This window comes from Vespa crabro, chromosome 9 (assembly GCF_910589235.1).
Source record: "Vespa crabro chromosome 9, iyVesCrab1.2, whole genome shotgun sequence".
NCBI lineage: Eukaryota > Metazoa > Arthropoda > Insecta > Hymenoptera > Vespidae > Vespa > Vespa crabro.
The window spans coordinates 4,445,389-4,462,447 of NC_060963.1; the positions used below are offsets into that span (position 1 = coordinate 4,445,389).

The window sequence follows — 17,059 nt, forward strand, 5'->3', positions numbered from 1 at the left end:
AATTAAAAGTTAAAAATATATTTTCATCTAATATGTTCATCAATTTTACATAGTACTATAATAAATAATTGTAATGATACTTTAAAATTATTTTGGTTACAATTAATATTAATAAATATAATTAATTTTCAAGTAAATACATTTCATATAATTCTTTATCTCTTTCAGAGAAAAATCGTGGAATAAAATTAATTTTTACAAGTTCTGTGAAACCTTCTTCTAAAGTTGGCGGTACATAATTTTTCCTAAAAAAAACAAATATATAGCAAAATGTTGATAATGTATAAATAAAAAACAAATACAACATAGTACATTTTTAATAAAATATGATGAACATGATCAGTTACTTGAAAAATTTCTTTTTACTTACATATAAGAATTTATAATAATGTCGCTAATCTTGACGTGATTAGAATCAGTTAACTCACGAAACTAAAAGTAAATAAAATTAAAGTGATATGAGAAATTTATAAATAAAATTAAAAAACATTTAACAAAATTCATTTTACCCTATTATTATGTTTGGCATGTTCAGTACTTGTTGTCATGAGAAAACATCTTACTGGAATACTATATTTCTTTGCTACTACAATATATCTTTCACGTGAGGCAGGATCTGGGTTAGTATTATCTATAACAACACGTTTTCCTTGGATCAAGGATTGTTCCATAGCAGATATACATTTTTGCCAACTGCCCAAAGTATCTCTGTTAATGTAATCATATTCGCTTAAATAAAGTTTTGTAAAATGAGATTTCCCAGAACCAGGACTACCAACCATGAGTATTATCTGTTGTATTTATAAAATCATTATTATTTATATATAATCAAAAATTTTTGTTATATTAGTTTTATACTATTATATACATACTTCTTGTTGTTTCGAAGTAATCTTAGCATCAGCAGGATGACATATATCACCATCTTTTAACAATGCTTTTGGATCAAATGTAGGTAAAACATATGATACAGCTTTATGTCCAAGAAAGTGTTCTTCTGGAGTTTGAAATTGTAAACCTATGTTCATAGCCATTAAACGATCAACTTTAGAATGATCTTTTTTTTTACCAGGTGCCCAATTTTTTTGTCGACCTGCTGCATCTCCAACGTAAAAAGAATTTGATTTATCTATGTTGAAACCTCCATTTTTCTAAAAAGATATAATTATGTCATTATAATAATGATATATATTTTCAAAAAATAGAAATATTCTTATATTCTACATACATAATTGATTAATTTATTCCACATTCCTGGTGCTGGTTTTCTACATATGTCTTTCCCAATAGAAACAAAAACCTATAAATTATAATATTATATAAGTAGAAAAGAATTATAATATAACCAATTATAACCAATTATTTAAAATAAATAAAACATTAGAAATGTAGAAATATTTACTTGAATGGGAACACCTAATTTTTGTACTACTCTTTCAATTTTTATTTTAAAATCTTCTATTGTCACTTTTCCTGTACCAAGAGCTCTTTGATTTGTAAAAATTACAATTTTATAACCATCTTCATACAATTGTTTTAATTTTTTAGGTACTTCAGGAAATAGCAATTGCCAGTCATTACAATCTTTTGGAAATATAAGACCAGATTTTGTCTTTATCAATGTACCATCCATATCATATGCAGCTATCTGTAATAAAAAACTTTTGTAATACAATTTTAATACAAAATTAATGTTATGTATTATCTTCTGTATCATATAATATTTTCATTTTTTCAATTAAAATCTCTCTCTCTCTCTCTCTCTCTCTCTCTCTCTCTCTCAAGAGAGTTCTTTCTCAATATATATAATATATATTACCTTCGTACGATTTTGTATATTCGATGACGTATAAATTAATAATTCTTTATTATTTTCCCAAAGTTCTGTTCCTTTAGTTTTATTATTATCTGTATCATTCCCTTTGGATGTGGAAGCGATAGAATTTAATTCTTCATTATCTTCTTCATTTCTTGAATAATCATTTTTATTGATTGTTTCCTGTATAGTAGCATTACATTCATTTTCAACCTTGCGTATTTTGTATGAATTTGTTGTATTCATACTTAATGATTCATCTTCCGAATCATAAGATCGTTTTCGTAGAAATTTTTGATTTTGCTTTTCTTTAGGTGGTGGATTAAATTCAATTTGATATGTATGCTTTCCATATAAAATTTCTAAATAATCATTATGGTTAATGATTGATCTAACATCTTTTTGTGTTTTAAAACCATTTATACCACAAGCTCTTGTCCCAATTTGTTGAACTGATACTGTATGTTGTAAATAATCAGCACATAGTCGAACTAATAAAATAAATAATTTTTAAAAAATTCACAATTAACATTTTAAAAATGATAATATATAAATTGATATATATATATATATATATATATATATATATAATCATATAATAAATATTTGAAAGTTATAATATATTAAACCTTGTTGTCTCGAACATTTTGTATCTGTAATATTAGTTTCTTGAGAACGTCCTATAAAAATTGGAGTAGAGTCAGGTAAATAAACTGTCGATAGAGAATCACTGTTACTTCGTAAATAACAACTCTTAGCTCGTTCACTCATTCCGATATAATAAAAAGTCCTGTAAAATAAAAATCCGATGAAATTAAGTCACTCTTTTTATTTATAATCTAATCTATATAATCTTAAATCTATATATTTCTGATATAAATCTCACTGTAATTTTTAAATGTTACATTTGTAATCGTCGTGTTTCAAGAAATTGTAATATTATCGTTTGTAAAATTTTATACATTGCTTTATCATTTTGTCAACATCTATCATATCAATGTATCAGCTTATTATATATCATAGTATTTCAAATCATTTTTTCTATAATTATAAAAAAAATAATTATAGTAAATTTACTATAAAAAAATTCAATGAAAATGATTTTTAAGAATGGACACTTGAATAGAAATATTCCATTGTCGATGTTTTTTGTTTAGTCATTTAGTTAATTGTGCATTGTATTTGATTGGTACTGAATAATTAATGCAACTAATCAATCAAACTCGATTAATTTTAATCAACGATCAACAGTATAATAAACAAAAACTTTTAACTTCATGTCATTTTTAATTTATATTTTCGTAATATCAATAATTATTTAAAAATTTTATTTTACTTTGTCCTTCGTACTCTCCTGGGTGTCATTAGATACATAATCGCCGTATGATTGGTCAATGCGGCCTCTGCTGGTGGCTGATCTAATCTTGGCGCCTTAATACTCTACTACGTTTTCTTTTGTATTTGTAATACATGATTAAACTGCATCTACGGCCGTTACAGTTTTGTTGTTCGGTCACTGTTTTGTGTATTTATATTAATTTTTAAGAAAGAACTAGTCCATTTTAACAATGAGTGCAGAAGAAGAGGTTTTACGAATTCAAAAGAAATTAAACAAAATGTCAAGTGGTGACGGGACGGTGAGTAAGTGAGTAAAATTAATCTAGTTGTATATCGCTTGAACATGTTCGAAGTATTAGATCAAGGAGGATAGCATTTCAGGAATAAAAGGTCCGGAATAAAAGTCTCTTGAAATTCGTTAATTAAATAAATTATTGAAATATAAAGAATTTACAAATAAACAAATTTATTATAATTCATAGAACATAATAAAGTTAATCATAGTGCATGTTCTAAGTATAATATTAAAAGTGTTTGATTTCGTATAGTTTGATTTTTGAAACTATTATAAGAGAGATAATTTTGAATGTCAAAAACTTATTATTTTGTGAAATAAAAATTATACATGATACTCTGGAGGAATATTAAACAATAAGTATTACAAATTTCTGAAATGAAAAATATTTTAGTTGCTTTTGAGTGCTTTTCTTTATTTCTTTTCAGGGTCAAGAACAAGCATTGGAGTTACTTAAAATTTTACAGAAACTTCCAGTTGATTTAGAACTTTTAACAAAGACGAGAATTGGAATGACTGTAAATGCTTTAAGAAAATCAAGTAGAGATGAAGAAGTAATTTCATTATCTAAAACACTTATTAAAAATTGGAAAAAGTTTTTATCAGGTAAGAAAATCATATATAATTGTAAAAAAAAGTATGATTATATAGAAAATTACATTTCATATGTTTTATTTCATGATTAGTTTCAACTCCATTTCAGGGTCCAATAAAGATAAAGATTCTACTACTTCAAGTAGCTCAAAAAAAAGAGAAGAAAAATCAGAAAAAAATAAAGATGACGCAGATCAAAAGAAAGACAAAGATACAATGGATGGAAGTGATGTTAAAATGAAAGAAGAAAAGCCTAATAAAGACCTTCAAAGGAAACAAGCTTCATTTCCTGCTCCGACTACAACAGATGCTGTAAGATTAAAATGTAGAGAATTATTAGCTGCTGCTTTAAGAGTGGATGGAAAAACAATTGATGGATGTGCTAGTCCAGAAGAACTAGCAGAACAATTAGAGGAAGCAATTTATGCGGAATTTAAGAATACTGATAATAGATACAAAAATAGGGTAAATAATAAGTTAAAATACAATAAATCTTGCTTGTAAATTGTGTTTGTAAATCTTATATGTTATTTTATAGGTACGCAGTCGGGTTGCTAACTTACGTGACGTTAAAAATCCTAATTTAAGAACTAATTTTCTTGTTGGTGCTATCACTCCAGCACGATTAGCTGTTATGACAGCTGAGGAAATGGCAAGTGATGAAATAAAACAATTACGGGAACAGTTTAAAAAGGAAGCAATTAATGATGCACAACTTGCTACTGTACAAGGCACTAAAACTGATTTATTAAAATGTGGCAAATGCAAAAAGCGCAATTGTACCTATAATCAAGTACAGACACGATCAGCTGATGAACCTATGACTACTTTTGTGTTGTGCAACGAATGTGGAAATCGATGGAAATTTTGCTAATTATTCTCATCGCTTTCGTAATTCTTTGTCATTGTCATACGTGAAAAATGTACTTCAATCGAAATGTATCTATAAATTGGTATTTGTTTGGCTTATGCCAATAAGACATCATTGAAAAATATATAAACACTACGAATCTTAAAATGTACATTGATTATCTGATTAGTACTACATCTTCATTAAATTAGAATATCTATTCGAATGTATATATTAAGAACAGAATGTATTTAATCAATGTACTTTATAGCACTTAAATTGAGACTGTCATTAATTTTTTTGAATTTGATGGATTAAGTAAACATCTTAGAGATTTTAAATGAATGATAATTATTGATCCTCCCTAATTTGCTGAACTTTTTATTATAACTTGTAGTATAATTCATGTTTTTTTATTTTTAATCTCTAATTTATTTTTAAATCTATGATTTGTATATGGACTAACACGCCTTTGTCACATTTTCAGCAGATACAATTGATTGAGTGTGTGTTGGTAGAAATTTGCATATATGACATGCATTAAAATAGTACACCAATGAATCACTGCGCCATCTGACTCTATAGATACAGAATTAAAATCATAGATAGATTTTTATCTCATAACTTAAAGATATTAACCTAATTATGGCCGAATAGTGCGCAGACGCATCGTAGTCATATGATAAAAGAGGAACTTGAAGGTCTAGTAGGATAACATTATTCTAACCTTATTTAAATTAGCAGTAATTGGCATGTGACCATAGATGATGGATGTTGTCAATAATAATGAAATAATTTTTGCATCTTTGTCTATATTTCTACAAAGAGAAACTGATTTATATATTTTAAAATATGAAAATACTTGAATACGTAATAATTGAATAGAATCTAAACGTCATGAAGATATTGGATGATATATATTGTCCCAAGCAATATTATTCAACATTTACAATGCTATCAGATATACTGTCATTTGAACTATAATATTGTATTATTTTCTTGATCTTCTCTTGATACTTGATAAACAAATTAATTTATTTATAGCAATATATTTTTTTATAATCAGAAGAATGTGTGAAGATATACATGTGAAAGAACAATGGCAACTTCTACAGAACCTCAGGTCTACAGTAGAAGGATTGCTGATTGATGGTATAGCAAATGTATGGAATGTTTATGGTGGTTTAAATCGATTACATAATGCGATGGAACAAATCTTTAAACATGGTTGTCGTATATTCAATTCTAATGTAAGTAAGAGGTATATGCATTCAAGAAACAAAATATAATATTTTCATTGATATATTGTAAAATTGTAATTTAAATTTTTATTAAAATAAATTATTAGTATCGATAATAATTAAAATTTAAAGGGTGAACCAGATTGTTGGACTTTTATTCAAGGATTAAATTGGCTTCAACCATCGTTAGTATTATCACCTATAGTATCTGAAAATGAAGATTATTTTTCTAATTTACCTGCAAAAATAATTTCTCAAAAGGATATGTTATGGTTGTACAAAAGGTAAAGACATAAACTTAAAACAAAAACTGATTTTTATCATTAGGAAATAAATATCAGGAATATCTTGACAGTTTGGAAAGCCACAACCTATCTCATAAACTATCCTGGCTTTTATCTGATAAGGAACATTTACTTTCTTGTCTTGAACCATGGGCTTTCCTATGTCAAGAAAATTTAGCAGAGGCTACACTCATATGTTTAAAAGCTGTGGAAAGGAATCAACCTGTACTTCTTACCGAGATTGATCCATGTTTAGTAAGTCATTATCTATTTGTAGAATGAGTATATATATATATATATATATATATATATATATAATTCTATGTAATAAATTAATTTAATTTAAATATTTACAGTTTCAACCAAACTGGATTTCTTCTAATTTAAGCCCTAAAAGACATAAACGTTCCTCATCTTATCCTGCCAACTTTTGTTCTACAACTGTTGGTATACTCAGAGAGAGAAAAGTACACATTCAAACAAACAGTCAGTTAGAGTCATTCAAAATATCATGCACGAATAAAAGTGTTAAAAATGTTACCTCTGAGCATAACCAAGATAGTATTAATAAAAACAATGTAAATAAGATGGACAAAATAAATGAAATATCTTTGAAAACTTGGAACAGTCTTCCAACATTAGATGACTCTTATAAGAGTTCTTCAGAAAATTCAATTGTTTTGAAGTCTAATGAAAATACTTGTGTGCACAAAACTGTTAGAATTCAAACACCTCCTGTTGAGTTGTCAAAAATAATTCACATAAATTACTCAGATGTAAAACGATCAACAAATTCTGTGGATGAAAAAGTAGCAACAAAACCAAAGACTCCTACAAGAAAAATAAGGAACAAATTAAAAATAGCGCATGATAAAGAAATGTTAAACACATCTAGTGGAAGTTCAAATACTTTAAATTATGAGGATTCAATAAGAGCAGCAGTTGAAGAATGTTGTATTTCATCGAACAACACAGATGGAATACATTTAAAGAAATCTGCGACTAATTCAAATGGTATAAAAATTGATCAAAAATTAAAAAAGAAAACTACTTTTTTGCCAGGATCTGCACCCGAGTTTTCTATTTCATGGTCAATAGAAATTGAAGGACAAAAAGATATTAGAACACCAAAGAAAAGTTTTATGGAGGATGGAGGGAGTAGTGTCCAACCCATGGCTACAGGATATTTTCCACGTCCTATAGAAGGACAAAGCTTGACAAGTTTTTTGTCTTCTGCACAATTTTCTAAAGCTAATGCTGAATTAGATAGAGAAAATGCACATTTTAGTATCTCTGAAGCTATGATAGCCGCTATTGAACAAATAAAGTGTAACAGGCAATGGTGTCTTGTAGATGAAACTGTTGAAGATAGTGATGAAGAAATTAATAATCTTAAACAAAGAATACGAATTAGACGACGTCAACGACAAGAAGAACGATACAGAGGAAAAACATGGAATCGTGATTTATTTAGTGATGGAAAAACTGACACAACTACTACTGATCAAAGTGCGAGTCCCTTGTCAAGCTCTTCTAATACTCCATCTGATAGTATTTCAACAGATGATGTAGAAAATATAGAAGTAGATAATGTAAGCATGACAAAATTAAAAAATTCTGGAATATCTGCATCTATGGCTTCACTATATTCTGACACTGATTTGCATCAATTTAAGCAAGGTTTAGAATCGTCACAAAATGGAAGTATTATATCTGCAGAAGGTGTAGCATTATCGCTTATTAGTAGATTTAGTGAGAAACAGCTCCCACGAGCAAGTGAATTACAATGGCTTGTCTCTGAAAAAGATGCTCCACAACAATTATTACCATTACCAAAAAGCTGGCCTGTTAGTCCAGATGAAGTTGAAACAGAGGAATCTATCCCATTACGTGGAACTATAGAATGGGCTCCACCTAGACCACAGATTATATTTACTCCACATCCTCCACCTATGTAAGCATTTAAAGTCACATATAAAAATAACACAGTTGTTAGATTAGTTATAATTATCTTATCAATGTGTTTTCATAGGAGACGAACTTTAATAGCTAAACAGAATTATAGATGTGCAGGTTGTGGTATGAAAGTTGCAGTCAAATATGCTAACAAGTTTCGATATTGTGAATACTTGGGTAGATATTTTTGTACTGGTTGTCATACGAATCAAGTAACTCTAATACCTGGAAAAATTTTATCAAAATGGGATTTTAATAGGTATTTCAAAATATCTATTTCAATGTATTCTCCATTTTGCTTAAAATGTGTTAAATTCATTTATATCATTTTAAGGTATTCTGTGTCCAACTTTTCATACAGATTGTTAGATCAAATGATGCTTGATCCATTGTTTCAAATACAGGATTTAAATGCTTCATTGTACAGACGTATAAAACAGTTAGAGAGAACAAGAATACTTCGTACAAAGTTATTTTTCCTGAAAGATTTTTTATATACTTGCCGTTTTGCAGTAAAGTATGTTCTTTTATTATTTTTGATTTTAGATAGTTATTTATAATTATTTGTTAATACATTTATGATGGATAATACATATTTCTAACATGTTTTTTCTTTTTAAACCTTCAACAGTGTTCAAGATATTTTAAAGAAAGAGTCAAATTATATAATAAATGATCCACATGTGTATTCCATTCAAGACCTGATGTATGTTAAACTTGGTATATTACCGATGCAGTTACAAGAATTAATCGAAGTGTGTAATGCACATGTTGCTGCTTGTGAAGTATGAAATATTTTGTTTAATCATTAACATACATATGTAACACACACGTGTGTGTGTGTGTTTAAAGTTATATCGTTTTATATTATATTTTATTAGTACCTAATCATAATACGATCACGTTTTTTGTCATTAAATTGCATTATTCAATTTGTATTTTAGTTATGTCAAGCAAGAGGATTCGTATGCGAAGTATGTTATTCTAAAGACGTGATATTTCCATGGGAATTGTCTAAAATTACTCGATGTGAAATTTGTGGAGCTTGCTTCCATAATGAATGTAAACGAACTTCAAATAAACTAGAATGTAAACGTTGTAATCGTTTGCAAGCTAGACGAGTATCGAGACAAGAAGCACTTTGACAAAAGGTAAGAATGTTTTCAACTATAGAAACACCAATTAAATTAGAATGTAAACGATAAATTTTTGAAAATTTTTAAATTATATATAAATTAAATTTTTTATTATTTATAATTGATTGTATATTTTTCTTCTCCTTATTTAACAGAATTTTTAATATTATTAAAGAATAATCTCTTTGTAATCATAATCGATAATGTTTAGTATGTTCAAATTCTCAATATCAGCATATAGAGATTTTTTGGTTCCTTTTAATTATTAACTATTTATTTAGTATTAATAAAATGTGCATAAATAATAGTGACGTGGAGTATTTGGATATTACTAATAACAATATTATAAATACTATCCATACCTATATATAATATTATAACATACATTATGATTAGTGTTTAGAATGTATCTTAATCTCAATAGAATTGTTTTATTTATCAGTTATTATTGTAACAATACTTTGTGCTTAATGATATACTGATAAATAAAACACATTGTATATTAAGAGCACATTTTAAATGCATATCATTAGGTATGGTAAGACTGACAAAATTGTGATATTCAATACTAATTTTCTCAATTATATATCTTTTATTTAATAAATACATTTTAAGGGAAGATATATATCTTTTTGCTAGTAATTGTTACCGCAATATAAAAAAAGAGAAATATGATAAACATATTCTATCAAAAAATGTTATTTAAACAAGAGACATTTAAAAATGTTTAAAATACCAAATAATTTAAAACATTAAGTAAACATAGAATAAATATTTCCAATAAAATATTATATACAAGTTAGTTAAAAAAAGATATATTTTGTAGATAATATGTACAAGGATAAATATGATAAAACTTGTAATTAGTTATTTAGTATCATAAGATATGCTTACAGTTAAAAAATAATCAGTAATATTAGTTGTGTATTCCAGAAAAAATAATAATATCATAAAAGTATCTATTTTTATCTCAAGAGTATGTTATTACATATTTATTAAAATTGTTAGAATAAAAATAATTTATAATGAAAAAGAGAACTTCTAAACGTTATTAAACATTTTTTGTAAATTATTATAATTTCAAATTTGTTATATATATATATAATACATATATATAATATAATATAAATATATACATATATATATCTATATATATGTATGTATATATATATATATATTAAGGATTGACTAACAATAATTAATCGAAAGCATGACGTTATAATATTAGATTGAGAAAGCATTTACATGAATATTATGTATATTAAATTTTATATTTTAATTTTAACTTAACATATACTCGTGCAGTTTATCAATAAACTCAATAAAATAACAAAATCATCACATGGTTTTATTATTTATAATGGTCGACACACTTATAAAATCATAGTCACTTACATATTTTATAGTTAGAAAATATATATTTACACCACCTAATTTCAATAAATCTCATAACTGCACATTACCAGATCCTTCATTAGCTTTTACTTTTAAAAATTTGTTCTAGTTTTGACCTATCCCTTACGAGCATATGTACATATTGGTTACAATAATCAGTATGTACAATTATATATGCGAATTTGACATACATTTAGCAAAAAATCTTCCATTGCTAATACGCAATATAATTTGAATTTTTGTTAGTATACAAGTTATATTGCTATACAGAAATAATTTTGCAATATGTGCAATTAACACGCAAAATTTGTAACTTGTTCAAAATGTTGATATCACAGGTGGTATTTTATGTAATTACAGTATTATTTTATAAAAAAAAGTTTGAATGTAAGTGTAATTATAATTTTTAATATATTAGAATTAATTTTGTATTGTAATAATTTTCAATATATTATAATTAATTTTGTTTTGTTATGCTTTGGAATGCTTCATTAGCTGGATATACAAGATTAGTCACATATTATATATATATATAATAAATTAATTTGTATACAAACATTGACATATTGTAAAAACTGTATTCAATTTGATGGTATATATCTGAATATGAATAAAATATATAAGAGTAGGAGAATATAATAATTTATTTAATTGTTTCTCTTTATATATCATTGTGAAATTTGTTTTTTTTTTTTTTTTTTCTATTGTGAAAACATTCATTATTTGTAAAAATCTGATTTCACAATATTTTGTTAAACATTACAACGAGTATACCATAATATTTTTTCGTTTTTTTTCTGAAACTTTTAAAAATAAAAAACGTGCTGTAAATTTTTTCTTATCTATAATATTTATCAAATTCAGTCATTATACATCTAAAAAATAAAATACTATGGAATCGTTGCGCACATCCTGTACAAACAGTGGAAAATTTGATAAATATTTGTTCACCAACATTCTGTTACTTTTATCAGTCTATATAAGATGAAATAGTGCATAACAATGCGCCACACTTTTAATACACTAAGAGCATTCTGACATATTTTAAGAATACTACATAATTTTTTAACGTAGTATTATATGTGTACATACAAATTCATATAAAAGTAATTCATAAATTTCAGAAATGTAATAAATGGTCTGTTGTAGTACAGTATATATCAGGCAAAGAAAGAAAAAGAAAAAAAAAAAAAAAAAAAAAAAAAAAAAAAAAAAAATATATATAATAAAATGCATTACATCTCCATCTTTTCATATTTTAAATACTTTCAAATCATTACTTCGAAGTACAAAAGTGTGACGCTAAAATATATTTTGTTAACAAAAATCGTAAAATAGATCGTAGTATAGAGCAATAGAGAAAATATTGATATGTATAAATAATAATAATAAAAAAAAAAAGAAGATGAATAACTAAGTATTGTATACACTTTTTGAAGGTGGTTATGCAAAGCTCTAATTGAGCTTCAATGTCATTCAATATACTTCATCTAAATATTTTACGACAGTAATTACAATTACTCGAAAATATTTTCATTTTTCTTATTCATTAAACAAACTGTGCTTATCCGTGTATCACGATCTGCATATTGATGCTTGTTTGTTTTTATCGAATCTTAGTTTATACATAGATTAACCAATAATGATAGTAAAATCTATGCATTAAAATAATTACACAAGCATCTATCTACATTTAAACGCTTATTTAAAGTATTTAAATATCTAAAGTATCTTTTAACGGCAGTTTTGCTACTTCGAAGAATATCCTAAAAAGTATAAGTAACGTTTAATTTACTAAGTAGACCTTTCGTTTTTATATATTTGTATATATAAAAACGAAGAAATATATATATATATATATATATATATATATATATATATTTCTTGCATATTTTAAAAGAATCTTATTATGAAATAATATTAAATAATATAATTCATAGTATTAAAAGTATCTACTTACTTGTGACTGTACTTATTGTAAATTGTTACTAATGCTTCTTTATGTTTTCTATGTAGTCCTTCATTTAAAACGCGAACAATATCTCTTATATCATCAACTTTATAACCACTGTAATACTCTAAAGTTGGAGTCCATCCACCTAAATCTTTCATTTGAAGTGCAAGGAGCAGAGCAGATGCTGCCATTTTACTATCACTATATCTAATAGTTGAATAATCCATTAATGAATATTCTAAGATATATCGAGCCAGAGTTAACGTTGGCATTGATACTTTTGCACACTACATGTAAATAAAATTCTTATTAATATATGATTGATCATTATAAAAAGGTAATCTCAATTATAAAATAAATAATATATACCCTAGCATATCGCCTAAGAAATCTGTACGAAAGAGGTATACCCAAATCAAAATCTATTACTTTCAAAACACTTATTTCCATTTTGATAAGATCTCTCTGTGTATAAGCACCATCACATATATACAAGAAATCTTCAACCATTGGAGGTATCCTTTCCTAATTAAACAAATGTACACAAAAATTATATTAAAGTATGTGAAATATTATAATTATATTTCAAAACAATGAAAAAGAAAAATATTTGGGAATTATAAATTTTGATTTATGTATAAAACAAATATTACTTACATCATATTTACTGGCTATAAAAAGACTCGAAGCACCTAATAGTTGCAGAGTTTCTGTACCAACTGTGACTTTTGTTAAATAGAGATCAACTAATTTCACAGCTAAATATAAAGTTTCATGGTTAAGTTCAAAAGATTCTTGTACTTCAACCATCCAATCTACTAACAGAGATCGCATCCAACGCGAAAGACACACTTGTTTGTCCATATAATCTCCAATAGGGAATAAACATTCTCTTTCCTTTAAATAATTAAAAATGTCCGTAGCATACTGTGATACTTGGAAAGGATCTAACCAATTTTCTGCATCAAAATCCCATTGAACACCTTCAGGCATTATTCTTTCAGGTACAGCATCTAAATTATTAGTAACACATATTTTTTCTTCTTTTCTACCTGTTGTAGTATCGTCAATTTTTATTTCTTTCGTTTCTTTTTTTTCATTTTTCTCACTTTTTTCATTTTTTCCATTTTTTCCATTTTTTTCAGCCTAAATATATATTTATTTTAAACTTACACATACAGTTATATCTATATATTATTTAGAATACAATTTATTATTAATTTATTATATGCATATTAAAGTTATAATTATTATTAATAGATGCTTACCTTGTTATTTTCTCTCTCAGTTTTTTTTATACTATTATCCGATACATCTTCCAATGCACTCATATACAACGAATTATCTCCAGATTTTTCTGAGTCTATGCTACGTCTAACAGTTTCAGTATTATTAGTTTTCAACTTGTCATCTTCTTGCTTAATTGCTTTAATACGTTGTATTGGCTTTGGCTTTATTACTACATCTGTTTTTGGAACTATTTTCTCTGCTACTTTATTTGAATTAATTTGAAGAAGTGTTTTGGTTTTTGTAGCAATCTTCTTAACTACTTTCTTTGGTTCTTGTTGTTGAGTTCCAAATGGTTTTCCAATAGCCTAAAAAAAAAAGAATAATAAAACAATTTGCACTTTAAAAAGATTCCTGTTAAGTATAAAACATTTACATTTGTAATATTTCCCAAAGCAGATCTTTTAACAGTTTTATCCTTCAGTGGTGATGCATCTGCTTTTCTTTTAGAACGAAGATCTTTGTTTAAAATTGGTTGTTTGAGCAATGCATTATTGATAAGTATATTCTGACTTCGTGTAGAAATTCCTTTTCTTAACTGTATAGTAGCTCCATTTGATCTAGCTTGTCCAATTGGTAATTTAGGTGGTACCATTTTTCTTAATACAATTTAACTTAAAAATTTTTTTACTAATTTCTAGAAAAAAAAAAGAAAAGAAAAAGAAAAAACAAGTAATATAAAGATTTGGACTAATTGATAACACACGCGCGCGTGCGCGCACACACGCACACACACACACACTCTCTCTCTCTCTTTCAAATACTTGTAAATTTGCACCAAACCTAAAAAAGAATTTGTAGATTTCATATGTAAATATCAGCAATAAATTATCACACAAAAAATATTGTCGATTATAATTTCGGTATTTGTATCTTAAAATTACACGTTTTTTTTCTTCGGAAATGTTCACACAAGCAAAGAAAATAGTGCATCTATGAAATGAATAGCTATAAATGCAACGTATTTTATATCATTTCTTTAAATCAGATTTTCTTACTAATAAATAATAATAAAAGTCAAATGATTTTTTTCTTCGATGTACTAAAAGATTGCATTACTTTTTGTGATAAATTGATCGTACAATTTAATTTTTTTAGAGTTAGTAATAAACTTCGGTACAAAAATGAATGAAGTCGGAAAACGCGGGAATAAAAGGAACAATTATATTTCACGATATATCCAAGGATATTAACATTCTATTAAATTTATAAATCACTGAGAATACATTTTATTCGAGTACTTTATCAGTAAATTATAATATAAAATAAAGAAAATTGAAACTTTTAGAAACAATCACAGAAGCCACCATTTCGTCCACAGAAAACATTCGACGCTTAGAGTATAAATGAATATAGTTATTTTCGTTGAAAGGTAATGTTGAGGTTAAAAGTACATAGGAAAAATTTACCTCAGAAAACAATTATTTGTGAATATATATAATGCTTGAAAATGGATGAACTTTCACATTTATAAATTTTCTATTCGACCAGAACGTTACTACAAGACCCATTCGTTTCTATAGAGCAACTGAAGTTGACGCTGCTTCAAAACAGTTCAAAATATCACGGTTAATACATGCATATGTTAGGATTGGTTACTCTATATTTTATAAAGCCAATCAAAATGCGAGTTTTCTGCTCGACGCGCCATCTATCAAAGAAAAGCAAATTCTTAATTTCTTCGAATTAAACAAACTTTTCTTTCTCTTTCTATTTCTTTGCATTATCTACGACCATTTTTTTAGTTTATCGCTTTCTTATTATAAATTTTATTATAAATCGTGTGAATCTAGTTTTTAAAATGTTCATTGAAACGAATGCTTGATAATTATAATTTTTTTAATAAGAATAAAAGAAAGAATATTAGTAAGTTATACAATTATATAGTTATATATATTTAGTGTTATAGTTCTATAAAGCATTCGAGAAATTATTCGAATTATATACATCGTTCCTACATTTGTTTTTTCTTTTTTTTATCAAGAGCGTAATTGAACATTCTGAAGAAAAGTGTGAAATCGAAAAATTGAAGAAATACTTTATAAAGTCAAAGATTAGAAAAAATAATTGTTGAAAGGTGCTATTAATATTTTGTTTACATTACAGATATTCAAAGTTCATGCTTTAACGTAACTTTTTTTAACAGTATAACTTTTCTCTATTATCTGACGTTTATGTCTATAGCATTTCAAGGTTGGTGACCTTGTTATGAGAAAGTACAACGAAAGAGAGAAAAAAAAATAAGAAAAAAGAAAAGTAGTCGATACCATACAAATTTGAAATTCTATTGAAAATAACTAAGAATACATATATACATCGTCGCTCCATATGCATTTCTTTATGCACTCTAATAATAATGCCTCGATGCATTCAGGACGCACGTTCGCGATATAAGCAAATGAATGAGATTCGGTAACGCGTCGTTTTTTCATACAAACTCTTCGTTACAATCTAATTTTTCTTTTTATTCACCTTTGATCTTAGATTTATTCGTACGTCACAAAAGTTACCGATCGCGTTAAGAAACGACTTATAGATATATAGAACGTAGTGTTTATCCGTTAAGTTTCTTAACCTAAAAATTACCATTATCGAAAGTTTGTAATAAAAATTTATTCTTTATATGCATACATACGTGAAATTTAATTTTTCTTTGATGCATAGAACGCCAAAGTGCAAGGAAAATAACTCGTAATTGTTAGTTGTTTTTTCGACACTGTTGTTACATCCTCGCGCATTTTGTTATACGACTCCAAACGTTACTTTATAACACGTATCGAGCATCGACAAAATGCAAGAACGATTTTTAGTGCGTTATATTAAAGTCGATAACTGTTTCGCCTATGTCTCGGATATTTGGCTACGTAGGCAAGGAACGAAGGTTAGTGTCTTCTATCTTTCTTGTTTTTTTTT

General features: G+C 26.4%; 5 protein-coding genes across 23 annotated transcripts in view; 3 read left to right on the plus strand and 2 right to left on the minus strand.

The window, feature by feature from the left end:
* Positions 1-2: 2 nt before the first annotated feature.
* LOC124426652 (uncharacterized protein F21D5.5) lies at positions 3-3,277 on the minus strand. 3 transcript variants are annotated; one of them, XM_046968601.1, is made up of 9 exons: positions 3,153-3,277; positions 2,446-2,606; positions 1,820-2,307; positions 1,403-1,648; positions 1,229-1,300; positions 873-1,151; positions 510-791; positions 371-432; positions 3-245 (listed from the first exon to the last, which is right to left on the minus strand). In XM_046968601.1, the coding sequence occupies exons 1-9, from the start codon at positions 3,188-3,190 to the stop codon at positions 122-124; spliced, it is 1,752 nt and encodes a 583-aa protein (XP_046824557.1). In that variant the 5' UTR covers positions 3,191-3,277; the 3' UTR covers positions 3-121. The 3 variants fall into 3 exon arrangements, with proteins under 3 accessions (XP_046824557.1, XP_046824556.1, XP_046824558.1); XM_046968600.1 differs by lacking the exon at positions 3,153-3,277 and adding an exon at positions 2,722-3,095; XM_046968602.1 differs by lacking the exon at positions 3,153-3,277 and adding an exon at positions 2,703-3,092.
* LOC124426654 (transcription elongation factor S-II) lies at positions 3,275-5,065 on the plus strand. 4 transcript variants are annotated; one of them, XM_046968603.1, is made up of 4 exons: positions 3,275-3,453; positions 3,878-4,055; positions 4,153-4,508; positions 4,582-5,065. In XM_046968603.1, the coding sequence occupies exons 1-4, from the start codon at positions 3,385-3,387 to the stop codon at positions 4,915-4,917; spliced, it is 939 nt and encodes a 312-aa protein (XP_046824559.1). In that variant the 5' UTR covers positions 3,275-3,384; the 3' UTR covers positions 4,918-5,065. The 4 variants fall into 4 exon arrangements, with proteins under 4 accessions (XP_046824559.1, XP_046824560.1, XP_046824561.1 ...); XM_046968604.1 differs by having other exon boundaries at positions 3,326-3,461; XM_046968605.1 differs by lacking the exon at positions 3,275-3,453 and adding an exon at positions 3,524-3,544.
* A 373-nt stretch (positions 5,066-5,438) lies between these two features.
* LOC124426651 (run domain Beclin-1-interacting and cysteine-rich domain-containing protein) lies at positions 5,439-9,631 on the plus strand. 5 transcript variants are annotated; one of them, XM_046968599.1, is made up of 9 exons: positions 5,441-6,143; positions 6,267-6,418; positions 6,490-6,673; positions 6,775-8,010; positions 8,095-8,372; positions 8,451-8,633; positions 8,709-8,891; positions 9,006-9,159; positions 9,319-9,631. In XM_046968599.1, exons 1-9 carry the CDS (start codon positions 5,964-5,966, stop codon positions 9,517-9,519), a joined length of 2,751 nt encoding a protein of 916 aa, XP_046824555.1. In that variant the 5' UTR covers positions 5,441-5,963; the 3' UTR covers positions 9,520-9,631. The 5 variants fall into 5 exon arrangements, with proteins under 5 accessions (XP_046824554.1, XP_046824555.1, XP_046824551.1 ...); XM_046968595.1 differs by having other exon boundaries at positions 5,444-5,881; positions 5,960-6,143; positions 6,775-8,372; XM_046968597.1 differs by having other exon boundaries at positions 5,580-5,594; positions 5,960-6,143; positions 6,775-8,372.
* A 1,206-nt stretch (positions 9,632-10,837) lies between these two features.
* On the minus strand, positions 10,838-16,912 carry LOC124427099 (G2/mitotic-specific cyclin-B3). Of its 3 annotated transcripts, XM_046969586.1 has the most exons (8): positions 16,782-16,910; positions 15,556-15,797; positions 14,523-14,783; positions 14,128-14,454; positions 13,517-14,005; positions 13,229-13,384; positions 12,866-13,146; positions 10,838-12,671 (listed from the first exon to the last, which is right to left on the minus strand). In XM_046969586.1, exons 3-8 carry the CDS (start codon positions 14,739-14,741, stop codon positions 12,620-12,622), a joined length of 1,524 nt encoding a protein of 507 aa, XP_046825542.1. In that variant the 5' UTR covers positions 14,742-14,783; positions 15,556-15,797; positions 16,782-16,910; the 3' UTR covers positions 10,838-12,619. The 3 variants fall into 3 exon arrangements, with proteins under 3 accessions (XP_046825542.1, XP_046825541.1, XP_046825543.1); XM_046969585.1 differs by lacking the exon at positions 15,556-15,797 and having other exon boundaries at positions 16,782-16,912; XM_046969587.1 differs by lacking the exons at positions 15,556-15,797; positions 16,782-16,910 and having other exon boundaries at positions 14,523-15,549.
* LOC124427098 (peroxisome biogenesis factor 1) overlaps positions 16,887-17,059 on the plus strand; it is a 95,904-nt gene continuing 95,731 nt past the window's right edge. For 7 of the 8 annotated variants that reach the window (XM_046969578.1, XM_046969580.1, XM_046969577.1 and 4 more), the window contains exon 1: positions 16,891-17,027. In XM_046969578.1, coding sequence (XP_046825534.1) covers positions 16,938-17,027 — 90 coding nt within the window. In that variant the 5' untranslated portion in view covers positions 16,891-16,937. Of the gene's footprint in view, positions 17,028-17,059 lie in introns of all 8 variants that reach the window. The other variant, XM_046969584.1, reaches the window with a different exon arrangement.

Excerpts from the sequence above, each read along its gene's own strand:
- LOC124426652 (XM_046968600.1), bottom strand. The coding sequence starts at position 2,780 with ATGTATAAAATTTTACAAACGATAATATTACAATTTCTTGAAACACGA. Across the intron at positions 1,152-1,228 it reads GGAATAAATTAATCAATTAT|AAAAATGGAGGTTTCAACAT; the intron begins GTATGTAGAATA and ends ATATCTTTTTAG. Across the intron at positions 246-370 it reads ATTATTATAAATTCTTATAT|GAAAAATTATGTACCGCCAA; the intron begins GTAAGTAAAAAG and ends TGTTTTTTTTAG.
- LOC124426654 (XM_046968603.1), top strand. The coding sequence starts at position 3,385 with ATGAGTGCAGAAGAAGAGGTTTTACGAATTCAAAAGAAATTAAACAAA. Across the intron at positions 3,454-3,877 it reads TGTCAAGTGGTGACGGGACG|GGTCAAGAACAAGCATTGGA; the intron begins GTGAGTAAGTGA and ends ATTTCTTTTCAG. Across the intron at positions 4,056-4,152 it reads TTGGAAAAAGTTTTTATCAG|GGTCCAATAAAGATAAAGAT; the intron begins GTAAGAAAATCA and ends ACTCCATTTCAG.
- LOC124426651 (XM_046968595.1), top strand. The coding sequence starts at position 5,964 with ATGTGTGAAGATATACATGTGAAAGAACAATGGCAACTTCTACAGAAC. Across the intron at positions 6,419-6,489 it reads ATGTTATGGTTGTACAAAAG|TTTGGAAAGCCACAACCTAT; the intron begins GTAAAGACATAA and ends ATATCTTGACAG. Across the intron at positions 9,160-9,318 it reads CACATGTTGCTGCTTGTGAA|TTATGTCAAGCAAGAGGATT; the intron begins GTATGAAATATT and ends TTTGTATTTTAG.
- LOC124427099 (XM_046969585.1), bottom strand. The coding sequence starts at position 14,741 with ATGGTACCACCTAAATTACCAATTGGACAAGCTAGATCAAATGGAGCT. Across the intron at positions 13,385-13,516 it reads TTATAGCCAGTAAATATGAT|GAAAGGATACCTCCAATGGT; the intron begins GTAAGTAATATT and ends TTGTTTAATTAG. Across the intron at positions 12,672-12,865 it reads TACAATAAGTACAGTCACAA|GATATTCTTCGAAGTAGCAA; the intron begins GTAAGTAGATAC and ends TATACTTTTTAG.